This window comes from Agelaius tricolor, unplaced genomic scaffold, assembly GCF_023055355.1.
Source record: "Agelaius tricolor isolate 1412-34295 unplaced genomic scaffold, bAgeTri1.0.p SCAF_39, whole genome shotgun sequence".
Lineage (NCBI taxonomy): Eukaryota > Metazoa > Chordata > Aves > Passeriformes > Icteridae > Agelaius > Agelaius tricolor.
This window is the reverse complement of record NW_027269299.1, coordinates 2255751-2269322: the sequence shown is the minus strand read 5'-3', so window position 1 is coordinate 2269322 and position 13572 is coordinate 2255751. Positions and strand designations below refer to the sequence as shown.

Genomic DNA, 13572 nt, shown 5'->3' with positions numbered 1-13572 from the left:
GAGAAGGGACACTGGGACCGCAAGACCCCCAGCATCCCTAAGTGGGGAGATGGAAAAGGGGAACTTTTTGGATTGCTGGGACTCCCAGCAGCCTGGAGAGGGCGGGGACTGGGTAGACAGGGGACCCCCAATACATCTGACCCCCAGCAGCTGGGACAGGGAGAACCCTGAACGCCAAATGGGAGAGACCAGAGACAGGGAACTGCTGGGAGGCATTTTCAGGGATGAATATTGGTGTTTGGGAGGTTTTTACGGACCCCAGATGGCTGGTGACTTGTAGAGATGGACTTGGGCAGGGGGAACCCCCTAACCCAATGTGCTAATGCATTGAATTTTTCCTAAACCAGGGCTTCCCATTGCCAAACCTTGGCTGGATAGAGGAGAAGGCTGCAAGGAAGATGCTCCATGAGCCCCTAGGCAGGTGAGGAGGAAGTCAGTGCCCCTTTCCCCCTCTCTCCTGCTCCATCTCCCAGCCCAGCACAGCCCCCGGCTGCAGGACAACCCTGCTGCCAACCCCGTCCTGCTGGGGATGCACTGGGGGGATCTCCTTCCCCTTCCCTGTGGCATGGAGGCAAATCCCATCCTCTCCTTGTCCTTCCTCCCCCAGACAAGGAGCTGAGGATGGAGACTAGAGAGGACAAATCTCTGTAGCAGAACCTCATGGAAGAGGCTGTTTTGAGTGGCTCCATGGCACAACGGGGAGGAAAATCCCAGAGATCCCACAGGAGGAGGGGCTACAAACCCAGCCCAGGGTGCTCTGAGGAGGAAAGACCCACCCTGAGCCAGGGAGGTGGACAGAGGTTCAGCCAGAGCTCAGAGCTGGTGGTCCATGGGCAGCTTCACAATGGGGAGAAGCCCCACAAGTGCTTGGAGTGTGGGAAGAGCTTCAGGCAGAGCAGCACCCTGATCAGCCACCAGATGATCCACACTGGGGAATGGCCCTACGAGTGTGGGGAGTGTGGGAAGGGCTTCAGCTGCAGCTCCGCCCTCATCATCCACACAGGGGAGAGGCCCTACGAGTGTCCCCAGTGTCAGAAGAGGTTTCACACCAGCTCCAGTCTCCTCCTGCATGAGCGGATTCACACGGATGAGAGGCCCTTCCGCTGCCCTGACTGCGGGATGGGCTTCAAGCAAAACTCCAACCTCATCACCCACCAGCAGATCCACAGCGAGGAGAAGCCCTACGAGTGTCTGGAATGTGGGAAGAGCTTCGGCTGCAGCTCCAGCCTGATCCACCACCAGAGAATCCACACTAGGGAAAGGCCATACAAGTGTGGGGAGTATGGGATGACCTTCAGTCAGAGGTCCCAGCTGATCATCCACCAAATGATCCACACGGGGGAGAGGCCCTACGAGTGTCCCCAGTGTCAGAAGAGGTTTCACACCAGCTCTGATCTCCTCAAGCACCAGTGGATTCACACCCAGGAGAGGCCCTTCCACTGCCCCGACTGTGGGAAGGGCTTCAAGCACAACTCCAACCTTGTCACCCACCAGAGCATCCATACCAGGGAGAGGCCCTACGAGTGCCCCCAGTGTGGGAAGAGCTTCACCCAGCGCTCTCACTTGACAAGACACCAACAGAGGCACTGGTAAGGGAAGCCCTGCAAATGCCCCAAGTGCTGAAGAGCTTCGCGCACTGCTCCAGCTGCATCCCCCTTGGGAGGATCCACGTTGGGCAGAGCCTTAGTGACCCACATTCCCTGTGATCTGTGTTGGGAAGACACCCGGCTGCTTATCTTTTTGGTTTGGCTCCAATTTCTTCTTGATTTTTCTTTATCATTTAAAAACACCTGAAATAGGACTAAAAAAAAGAAATTTATCAAAGAAGTCTCAAGTTCCATCAGTTAACAGTTACTCAAGCAGGAATTTATGGTTTTGGGACATATTCTGGAAGATTTGGGGGTTATGGGGGATTTCAGGAAGTGTTCTGCATAACTTTGCACTCCAAAAGTAAAGATGGATTGACCTGTCACCTCAAAATGACTCAGTCCCACTGAAAACAAGTCAATCTTACCCTCAAGGGGCTCAATCCCACTTCAAATTGCCTAGTTCCCACCTCAAAAAAACTCAGTCCCATGCCAAAATTACTGAATTCCACAGCCTCCAGGGTGAGATGGAATTGGATAGAGACTGGGAGAAGTGGGATCCAAATTTGAGGGTGTGGGACAAGGATTATGGAGGGCTGGGTGTGTGGGATGTATTTTGATAGTAAATAAAACTTTCAGAACTATTGGTTTCTGTCTCATTCATTTTCCATCAGTTCTGGCTTGTTTTTCAGAGTGCCACCTTCTCAGCTGATTGTGTTTGTGTCCCCCTTTCTCTCCTGCCTCTCTTTGCCTGCCTTGTTTCTCTCTCAGTGTCTCCCTTGACCCAGGGCAGCTCCCACCAAAGACTCTGCCCTGATTTAATTCCCAGTCCAGGAGCTACAACAACCATGGGTGAAGTTATGAAGGCTGGCAGTGAAATGTCACTGTAGGATCTCACTCCACTTGGCTTTTGGCTCCTTCTTGAGAGCTTTGCCTTCCAGGGCAGGAACATCTTTTCCTGTCTGGGAACTGGAATTCCAGCCCCTGGCAGTGTGTGCCATGGATCCCAGAGGGGCATTCCCGAGGTTCCCAGGGTGCTGCTCCTGCCGTGCCTCCCAAGGAGCTGTGCAGGGCCAGGGGACAAGGTCCAGCAGCTCTGTTGGTGCTGCAGTGCCACAAGGGCCCCTGCTTTCATGAGTTTCCCTACTGCCAGCAGCAGTTCCTGGGTTCCCATGATGTCCTACTGCTGTGTCACCATGTATATTTGGTGCCATGAAGTTCTTCAGTGTCACAATGGCCTCCTTGGATGGGCAGTGTCACCATGGACCATTGGCTCCATGCAGCCCCGCTGGGTCACCATGGACTCCTTGGTTCCATGAGGTTCTGGGGGTGTCTCCATGGTCTCCTTGGATCCACAGTGTCACAATTGACCACTGGATTCATGTGGCCCTGCTGTGTCACCATGGCCCCTTGGTTCCATGGGACCCCAGGGTCACAATTGACTCCTTGCTTCCACATCGCCCCCTCAGTGTCAAAATGGCCCCTTTGTTCCATGAGGAACACAAAAGTTTTGTAGAAACTTTGGAAAATCCTGCTTAACACACCTGGGAACATCTGTTTGCATTCCAAAGAGAGGTTAAAGGTGAGGATGGGCCAGTGGGACACTGTGGGAAGTTGTGGAACCAAGGGGGTCATTGTGGCACTGCTAGGGCCATGGAACCAAGGGGCCAGTGGGACACTGTGGGGCTTCATGGAAACAAGAGGCCATTGTGAGCCTGTAGGGCTGGAACACCCCAGAACACTGAAATGCTGGGGGTAACCAAAGGTTCCTCTCCTTGAGTTTGGTGCACAGGAGAAACACCAACCAGATATTCTCAACATGGACAGATGCAAAGAATATTCTTCTTTTAAGAAAGGGACCCACAAGGATCATCAAGTCCAGCTCTTAAGTGAATGGCCCACACAGGGATTGAAACCACAACTTTGGTAATACCAGGAACATGCTCTAATCAAAAGAGCTAAGAGGTCAAAATGACACAAAATTTTACTGGCAAAATATAGACAATCAAGGAACTTTTGCAAAGGGTTTAATACAACATCCACTTCAACAGAAAATGCTTATCATAGTATTAACTTCATAAACATAGCCCATTTAACCTAAAACCCTTTAACCCTTAAGATGTTAAGTTACCCAAAAATGTGCCAGGTAAGCAGGATTAGAAGGAGAAGAAATAGGGAACAGAAAGACAGAAGAGCCATAGAAAGACACTCACATAGGTACCAACTGCTCAGGTTCCAGTATCATCAACAAAGGAACCCCAGGAGAAGGCAGGATCCAGACCCTGGGCTGGCCTCATGCTCCAGCTTTAAACCCCCTGGGCCTTTGTGGCCCCGCCCCTGGGGTGGGACTGCCAGTTGCTTGTCCAATCAGAGCCAGGGTAGTCACCAGTTGCTGGTGTATGATTGATTGACAGTTCAGCCAATCAGAGCTGGGTTAGCATCACCCCTGCTGTGTGATTGACAGCTCTGCCAGGCCAGGGCTGGGGGCGGGGCTCTGTCCCACCACAAACCAAGGCCTGACCCAGCCCTGGCCCCACACAGGCATTCCGAGCATCCCAAGGTGTCTTGCGACATGGATCTCATCCAGCCTCTGACAGCGACCACAGTGACACTACGGAACCTCATGGAGCCATGGGTCAGTTGTGACAATGGAGATCCAAGGACACCACGGAACCTCATAGAATCAAAGAGACCATTGTGCAACTCAGGGGCCCTATGGAAGCAAGGATCAATGATCAAACATTGGGGTCCATAGAAACAAGGAGCCATTGTGACACAGCGGGGCCACATGGAGCCACGGGAACCCTGTGACTCTGTTGGATGTCATGAAAACAAGAAGCTATTGTGACATTGCCAGACCTCATGGAATCAAGGAGACTACTGTGACTGTGGGAATCCATGAAATCAAGGGAACATTGAACAAGTCTGTCTGGTTTGGCCTCCTGAGGGCTGTCTGACAGGTCCCACTGAATTTGGCATGTCAAGGGCCATTCCCATCTGACCTTGAAGCACTGGGGCTCTGTGCTTTTATTCCTATGGAAAAGAACTGTCTTTCTTGTCTAGGCTCACATGGCTGAAATTAGGATTCTACCTCTAAAATTCCATATATTCAAGGGTTACTCTCCAAAATAATCTACCAATACAGCCAGGTCTGGCAAGCCTTGGCCTCTGGTGACTGCCTCTCATCTGCCCCTGCACCACTGGAGCTCACTTGTTTCCTTCCTATGGAGACCATTGTGACACTGCGGGGTGTTGTGGAACCAATGGGCCATGGTGACACTGCAGGCCCTTGTGGAACCTGTTACACTGTAGGAACTTGTGGAACCAAGGGGAGCATTGTGATCCTGCAGGGTACCATGGATCCATGGGGCCATTGTGACACTGTGGAGTCTTGAGGAACCATGGAGACCATTGGGACACTTTGGGGTCTACTGAAACGCAGAGGACATTGTGACCCTGCAGGGTACCATGGATCCAAGGGGCCACTGTGACACTGTGGGGCCTCGTGGAACCACGAACATCACTGTGGCTCTGTTGGGCCGCATGGTGCCAAGGGGCCAGTGTGAAGCAGCAGGGCTTTGTGGAACCAAGAGGCCATTGCTGCATTTCAGGGCCTCGTGGAGCCAAAGGGCCGTTGTGATCCTGCAGGGCACCATGGATCCATGGAGAGCATTGTGGCATTGCAAGGCCCCATGGAACCATGGAGACCATTGTGACACTCTGGGGCCTCGTGGACGGAAGGGGCCATTGTGACACTGTGGGAACTTGTGGAACCAAGGGAATCATTGTTGCACTACTGGGCCCCAATGGAACCAAGGGGCCATGGTGACACAGAGGGGCCCCAATGGAACCCAAAGGCCATTAGGACACAGTGAGGCCTTGTGGAACCATGGAGACCATGAAGATCCTTAAGAACTTGTGTAATCAAGGGACCATTATGACACCTGAGGGCATCATGGGAGCAAGGAACCATTGTGACACTGCAGGGCCCTGTGGAACCAAGGGAACATGAAACAGGTGTGGCTGCCTTGGCCTCCCAGGGGTCACCTGACAGGTCTGGCTGACCTTGGAATGTGGAAGGCCACTCCCATCTGCCCCTGAAACACTGGGGCTCTGGGCTTTCCTTCTTTTTATGGAAAAGAACTGTCCATCTTTTCCAGGCATCCATGGCCAAAATTAGGATTCCACCTCCAAATTTCTGTGTATTAAAGGATTGCTGCCAGACAAAATCTGCCAGGACAGAAAGGTCTGGCTGGTCTTTAACTCCTGAGTGCCAACACTCACCTGTTTTGCAAACACTGGAAACGGCTCTCTGCTTTTCTTTGTATGAAAAAAAAACCCATCCCTCTTCTCCAGGCCCAAATGTCTTAAATTAGGACTCCACATTCATAATTTTGAATATCCAAGGGTTGCTCCAGGCAAACCTGCCAGGACAGACAGGTCATGCTTGACTTGGCCTCAGGTGGTTGCCATTCATCAGCTCCTGAAACATGGGGGCTCCGTGGTTTCCTTCCTATGGAGACCACTGTGACACTTGGGAGCCTTGAGAAATGAAGGGGCCACTGTGACACTGCAGAGCACCATGGATCCAATGGACCATTGTGACACTGTGGGGCCTCGTGGAACCAAGGACATCCCTGTGGCTCTGTTGGGCCACATGGTCCCAAGGGGCCAGAGCAAAGCAGCGGTGTGGGAGTTAGCCCAGCTGTAACTCAGAGTCAGACAGATTTTACCCCCAAAGAATTGGGCATGAGTTTCAAGCCCTGGGAATCATTTGTTTAACTTAGGGTGAGCTTGAGAGTTTCCCAATTAGCCTTTAGTGTTGCTATGCTAATTTGTCTAATTTCTCCTCCCCTATTGGTTACTTGTTTCCCCTATAGGGTTATTGTTCTAGAGTGTTCTACCCCCAAGTGTCTATGTTCTTGCTTCCCCTTTGTCTCGGGTCTTTGGATCCTGCCCCTCATACTGTTCTTGACTTCTCCACGTTTATTGTTTTTCACCCTGTTATTAAAGTTCCTTTTAAACAACTCCATTGATCCTGCTTCTTTTCATTTTCGCAGCCCTCGCCCTGAAGTCAGGGAACCAGAGAGGTTTGTCACAGCCACCTTCATTGTGACCTTTGGCGCCCGAACAGGGACCAGGACATTCAGGGCTCCCCGTGTCAGTCACGTCAGCTGGGGTTAGCTGATGGATAGGCCAGCACTCCCTGGGATTTTGGATTGTGCCGGGCCCGGCGGATTCATTGTTGCTTCAAGGGATCTTGCACAGGATCAGCAGGGACAACGACGGTTTCACCTGCATAGGATTGCAGGTGGGTTTGGGGAAATGCAAGACATTTATTGCCCATTTTGCCACAGTGTTTTTACAATATGCACCCATGTCCCATAACTGATTTGGGGCGTTCCAGTGGCTCTTGCCCAAAAGGTAGAGAAAGAGAAAAATGGGCAGCCAGATGTCCAAAGTAGAAAGGAGCATATATGGGTGCTTTAATTCTCACTGATCATGACATAATATTTTCAAAGAACAAATTATAATCAATCATGAGGTGGATCATTAAAACTTTTCCAGACACCTCTGCTGACAAAAACCATACCATTCAATTTTGGGACTCAGCGGGAGTTAAATTATACAACCTTTCGATCAAAAGGGGCCCCGTTGCACCCTGCATGCTCCCCATCTTCTACACCACCCTTCACCAGCAAGCAGCGTGTTGAAAACTCAATCCATTGGTCACTCCTAACTTGAGACCTCCCCTCAAACCTGCCTTTCTCTGACCTTCCACGATGGTCCAAGATGGCAATGGCCACGCTGTCTTGGAGCATCATGCCCTGGAGACTCAAGATGGAAGGAGCCTGAAGTTGGCTCAAGAGCCCAACCATCCTCCCTTCATCTTGGCTCCTCCACTTCCTGCTACCACAACCTTCCCTTCCGCTCTGAACGAACCTCCAGACTCCACCCCCTCATCTGCGGGTCACGCCCCCACTGTCAATCATTCCACCTCCACCCTGGGCCATGCCTCCAGAGCTCCACCCTGGAAGTCCGTCATCCTAAATCAAGGAACTTCCTCCCCAACACCTGACAAAATTGCAGAGCCCTTTGCCTCACCCTCTGGCAACAATATAACCCCATGATCAAAGATACTAAGCCCAACTGTCACACTATTTCTAATCTGAATGTTTCTGCTCCAAGTTATTCTTCCTCCCCAGAAGACAGTTTGGACTCCCCAGATCCACCTTGCCCCTTAACCCCAGAAGATCCCTGGGAAAGGAAGGAGACTGGCAAATTGTCTCAAAATTCCTCATTGCCCTGTTATGTTATGAAAGAAGGGGGCAGAATCCCAGGTATCAGCCATTGGTTTACAGGGAAATCAAGGATCTGTGTAGGGCAGCTAAAAACCATAGGAAGGACTTACCTTGCTTTAATGGCCTAATGAGGGCCATGTTTACAGCACACGTCTTAACCCCCTGTGATTTAAAATATATTATGACCATGTTGTTGTCACCTACAGAATACACCCTGTGGGAAGGGGGATGGAAGTGTTTACTAAATCAGTTAATAGCAGACTATGCTAATATTGAGGCAAGGGCAGAATTGACAATCAGCCATCTAGCTGGAGAAGGACAACACAGCATGCCAGCTGACCAAGCAGCAGGTATCCCCAGAGAAGTATTGGATGATATAAAGGAGATGGCTTTGAAAGCTTTAATCTTGGTACTGGATGGTAGCACCCTCAATTTGGACTATGTAAACATAAGACATGAACATGGAGAGCCCTACATGAAATTTATTGATCACCTTAAACCAGCACTAGAGAAACAAGTCAAGGATAAAAAGACTCAAAATGAATTACTAAAATCATTGGGAGTAGTTAATGCCAGCCCGGAATGTAAGAAAGTGCTGTGTGCCCTTCCATTAGAGCCAGAACCCACACTCCTGCAGATGACTGAGGCCTGTAATTGCCTCAGAACAACAGAACACAGAGCAGCTGTACAAGCCCAGGCCTTTGGGCAAGGAGTTGCAGAAGCCCTAGGGGTCATGCAATTCCCCTTTAAGGCGCCCCAGCAACATCTACAGGGCCAAAAAATATGTTTCCAGTGTGGTCAACAAGGACATTTTAGAGAAGATTGTCTCCAGAGGGGAAGGGACTATCCGGTCCCTAACGGAAATCAACATCAAATTAAGTGGAATTTCTCAAAAGGTAACTACATCAAGCAGCCATTAAAAAAACTACCACTGGAGTGCAAGGTAGCCTCACACTCTGACACAAATGTTCAAACCAACGATGCCTACAACTGACGAAGGTCAAGTAGCACAAACACCCATTACAGACCATGGAGCACTGAACTCCAGCACCTCATCTCCCAGTTGCCAAACACCACCAGGGGCAAAATTTGTCTCGGGTCTTGGTGAGCATGAAGTCTGTTGTTTTAACTGACTATTTTGCCCATGCAATATTGACAGGACAGCTGGGGCCCAAAGATTGGCCCTGTGAACTATTAATCTTAGGAAACTGCCAATGGAGGACTGACGGATTTTTCGTATTGCCATCCGTACTATCAGTGGCCTCACAATGAGAAATTACAGTGCTGGCCCTGTCTCCCGACGCACCTTGTTTTATACCCTAAGAACTAACAATTGCCCAAGCCATAATACTCCCCAAACAGGATGCCAATGACACTTCACTAGGGATGTGGACCCAGGGGATAAATCACGATCAACCAAAAATCACCTGCACTCTGGAACTTAACAATGAAAAGATTGTTTTGACAGGGCTTGTGGACATGGGAGGAGATGTGACAGGTATCTCACATTCCAAGTGGGCTCCTAACTGGGTGTTCACAGCTACTGCAGGAATATTGTCCAAGATTGGAGGTGACAGTGACAGTCTCCAAAGTGCAGAACTTATTAACATCAAAGGACCTGAAGGCCAAATTGCCACAATGAGACCATTTGTGATAAAGGACCTTGGTGTATCCCAGATAAGAACATCAAGCCCTACCTGTAGCCACTGAGTGTGGATTCTGCAAAGGAACCCCCAAGTCCACCCCAAGACAAAACCCACCAGACAGTGACTCTAGCACCTGGACTAGACAATTCTTTTGAAGATGACACATAGGAAGCTTCTACTCACATTCCTCAGCCTGTTTGCAACCATGCTCCTCGCGAGTGGATGGGTAGCCCTCAAAAACACAAAGCACAGTGTATGGTAACTCTAGCAAAAGCCATGAAACAAGACACCCTGTGCCTGTCTGTCGCTAGCCCTGATGACCCCTTCTCCACCTGCCTACTGGGGTTGCCTACAGATGTCTGGCCAATAACTGAGGGTGCCATTTGCAGTATGCCAGGGGACAATCCTGACGGCAAATAGAAGTGCAACCCTGTCGGTGCTTGGGACTACTGGACCCAGAATCTCTTGCATGCACCACTCGAACTCAGGGGGTAGAAATTCTCAGTTCTGTAAAAATGGACTTTTGTGTAAGGTTTTATTACCGTCTGAGATGGGAAGAGGGTGAAAGAAACAAAATTACAAGAAAAAAAGAAACTATCAGGAGAGACATCTCCCAATACCATCCCACTTACAAAAACCAGACCTGATGGTGTAATTACACCTCTTCCATAATTTCTTGGTCCAGTAGCTACCCACTCAACTTGCTGCAGGGTGTGTTTCTTATTTTCAGGGATAGAGCATGGCCTGTGAAGGTGTCCCTTCAGACATCAAAGGCAGACCGTGTAGCTTGGGGAGGCTTACCTTGCTGGCACCCAAGATAAAAATGATTAATGGCCAGAGAAACAGAGCAAGAAGATCTACACACTACTTTGAATCTGATTGCAAAAATAATGTCATCTATTGGAGTCAAAACAAAAGAATAGCAGCCTCCATGTTACTGCCTTGGGTGGCTGCAGCTAAAGCTTTAGGACAATCAGACCATCCTGGGTGCCTGTTGAGTAAGCAAACCAATGCTGCCTCCCTCACATTGTGTGGCTGCTCTCAGACACAGAGACCATCAGACACGCCACCTTGCAGAACAGCAATAGAGTTTTTACTCTGGGCACATGGGCATGGCTGTGTAGACTCTGAGGGCATGTGCTGCATGAACCTCTCCAGCCACAGCGAGTCAATCCACAAGAGCATTCAGGTACTGAAGGCAGGGTTCAAGAAGCTTCAAGTGGAAAACAAAGACTGGGTCAATAAACTCTTCCAATCCATGGGACTAAAGGGTTTCATGAGGTCTAGCTAAAACAGGACTATTCATTCTCTTAGCAGTTGTTGTTGCATTGTTAATTGTCCCATGTTTGTCTGCATGCTTCTAGAAAGTCTTACAAAATTCTTTCAGGTCCATCTTTGTTGTAAAACAGAAAGGGGCAAAGATACCCAACACAGGCTCCTCATGGACTCCTTGGAGGAGAGAACTGGAGGCCAGGATGGCACAAAAACCTCTCAGAGACTCAGTGTGGGAAGGAAAATCCTTGAAAGTACCTAAAAGTATTCTTAAATCCATGAAGTACCTTAAAAACCTTGAGTATCTCAAAGTATTAATGAGCACTACTGAATGTCAGTACAAAGCTCTCCGGGGACTCGTTAAAGCAGATAATTGGGGCCACGATTGCACAAAACTCTCATAGAGTCTGTATCAAAAGGGAAACATCAAGTACCTTAAAAAACTTGAGTACCCTGAAGTATTAATGAGCCACACTGAATGTTGTTACTGACAAAGCCTCTCCAGGGACTAATTACAGCAGATAATTGGAGGCCATGATTGCACAAACCTCTCAGAGACTCCAAGGCAAAAGCCAAAGCCAAAGTCCTTTGAAAAAGCTGCAGTCCCTGCAGGGAGCATGAAGGAGCCCCCAGGGCCATTGCTGAGCAAGGCTCCCCAGGGACTCCTTGCAGCAGATCCTTGAGGCCACTGGGATGTGGGCTAGGGGGGGATGCTGAGGGCAGCACAAGGGGCTGACAGTGCCCAGCCTGGCTGGGGCTGTGCCAGGAGGCCCCAGGGCCTCAGGACAAGGTGTCTCCTCCCAGCCCTTGCTGGCACAGACCCTGCTGTGCCCCAGGGCACCAAGACTTGGCTTCTCTTTGTCCCCACCTGTCATCACTGCCTGCAGTTCTCTGCTCTGCCTGGGGCCTGGGGACACTTGCTCAGTGGGACCCATTAAAAGTCCAAGGAACTTTGGAGTTGGATTCTGACTTGGAGTTCTGGAGAGGTTTCTTCAGCTCCCTCTCAGGGACTGATGTCCAGGGCCTGAGCACAAAGGCCCAGAGGCTCATTAAAGTCCTTGTGCTGTGTCTGTGCTGCTGAGCTGGGCTGGGCTCCTGGCCCAGAGGCAGCTCCTGCTCACCAAGAAGAGCTTCAAAAGCACATTTCTCTGGATGAGCAGCTCTTCTGCCAGCCCAGCAGGGCTGGGGCACTGCCTGCAGCCAGCCCCGGCACAGCACAGAGGCACAGAGAGCTTCAATCAGTCAGGGCTGGGAAGGGGCTGAGAAGTGCCTGGGGCACAATCACTGCCAGCCCTTGGCACAGGCACCTCTGGCTGCAGGACAATGCAGCTGCAGCTCCTGGAGCCATCTCCTCAAGCTGGAACATGCCAATGCCTGCAGAGCCTGTGAGTACATTCTCTGCTTGTCTCTTGTGCAGAGCAGCCAGGGGTGCCCAGGGCAGTCCTGCAGAGCAGGGTCCTGCAGCCCAGGGCGCTGTGCTGGGGCAGGGACTCTGCTGCCTGCCAGGGACAGCTCTCAGCCAGCCCTGGCAGCTGCTCCCAGCACTGGGGGACAAGATCTGGGTGGCAGGAGACAGCTGGTGAGGCTTGGGAGTGTTCTCCTTGTGTGGGGAGGATGCTGCATTGTTCAAAGCTGCACCCAGCATGATATCTTACTGCAAAACATTTCCAAGTAAATTATACAGGGAGAACAGCAAGGCAGGGCTTGCATAAAAGGGAAAATTCTGCTTTTTTAATCTACTGCTCTGGATGGGAAATTGCACATAGATATTCATCTCGCTGTTCAGGTTGGGAAAAAATAAAAAAAAAGTCTCACAGATGTGAATAGACCAGGCAGTGACAGAAATCAGCAGAGGGCCCTTTAAAGCCAGCATCAGTGTTGCTTTTCCAGCCTCCTCAGGGTTGCTCTGACGTTGCCATCAGAGCCTGCAGAGCCAGAGCTGCCCTGGGCAGTGCCTGAGCTGGGAGGGCTCTGCAGGGCAGAGCTGAGCCCCCAGGGCTGGGCTGGGCTCTGGCAGCACTGGCAGGGCCCAGCCCTGGGCACAGGGAAGCAGCTGCTGGCAGGGACAGCTCCAGGCAGCAGAGCCCTGGGCAGGCAGTGGGGGGAAAGTGCCCCCAGGCTGTGCTGGGATATTTCAAGTCCTCTCCAAACCCAACTATTCCATGGTTACTTTTCTTACAGATCCCCATGCCAAGGCACCACAGCAAATGTCCAACAGCAGCTCCATCAGGCACTTCCTGCTGCTGGCATTGGCAGACACGCGGCAGCTGCAGCTCCTGCACTTCTGCCTCTTGCTGGGCATCTCCCTGGCTGCCCTCCTGGGCAACGGCCTCATCATCAGCGCCGTAGCCTGCGGCCACCACCTGCACACGCCCATGTTCTTCTTCCTGCTCAACCTGGCCCTCAGTGACCTGGGCTCCATCTGCACCACTGTCCCCAAAGCCATGCACAATTCCCTCTGGAACACCAGCAACATCTCCTACACTGGATGTGCTGCTCAGCTATTTTTCTTTATTTTCTTCATCTCAGCAGAGCTTTTCCTCCTGACCATCATGTGCTACGACCGCTACGTGTCCATCTGCAAACCCCTGCACTACGGGACCCTCCTGGGCAGCAGAGCTTGTGCCCACATGGCAGCAGCTGCCTGGGCCAGTGCCTTTCTCAATGCTCTCATGCACACAGCCAATACATTTTCCCTGCCCCTGTGCCATGGCAATGCCCTGGGCCAGTTCTTCTGTGAAATCCCACAGATCCTCAAACTCTCCT

General features: G+C 51.0%; 1 protein-coding gene across 1 annotated transcript in view; it reads left to right on the top strand.

Moving 5' to 3' along the window:
* LOC139603513 (zinc finger protein 594-like) overlaps positions 1 to 13572 on the top strand; it is a gene marked incomplete at its 5' end in the record, with an annotated part of 428549 nt that overhangs the window by 393814 nt on the left and 21163 nt on the right. Inside the window, 2 exon segments of the mRNA XM_071454476.1 lie at positions 787 to 1589; positions 8640 to 8784. Coding sequence (XP_071310577.1) covers positions 787 to 1589; positions 8640 to 8784 — 948 coding nt within the window.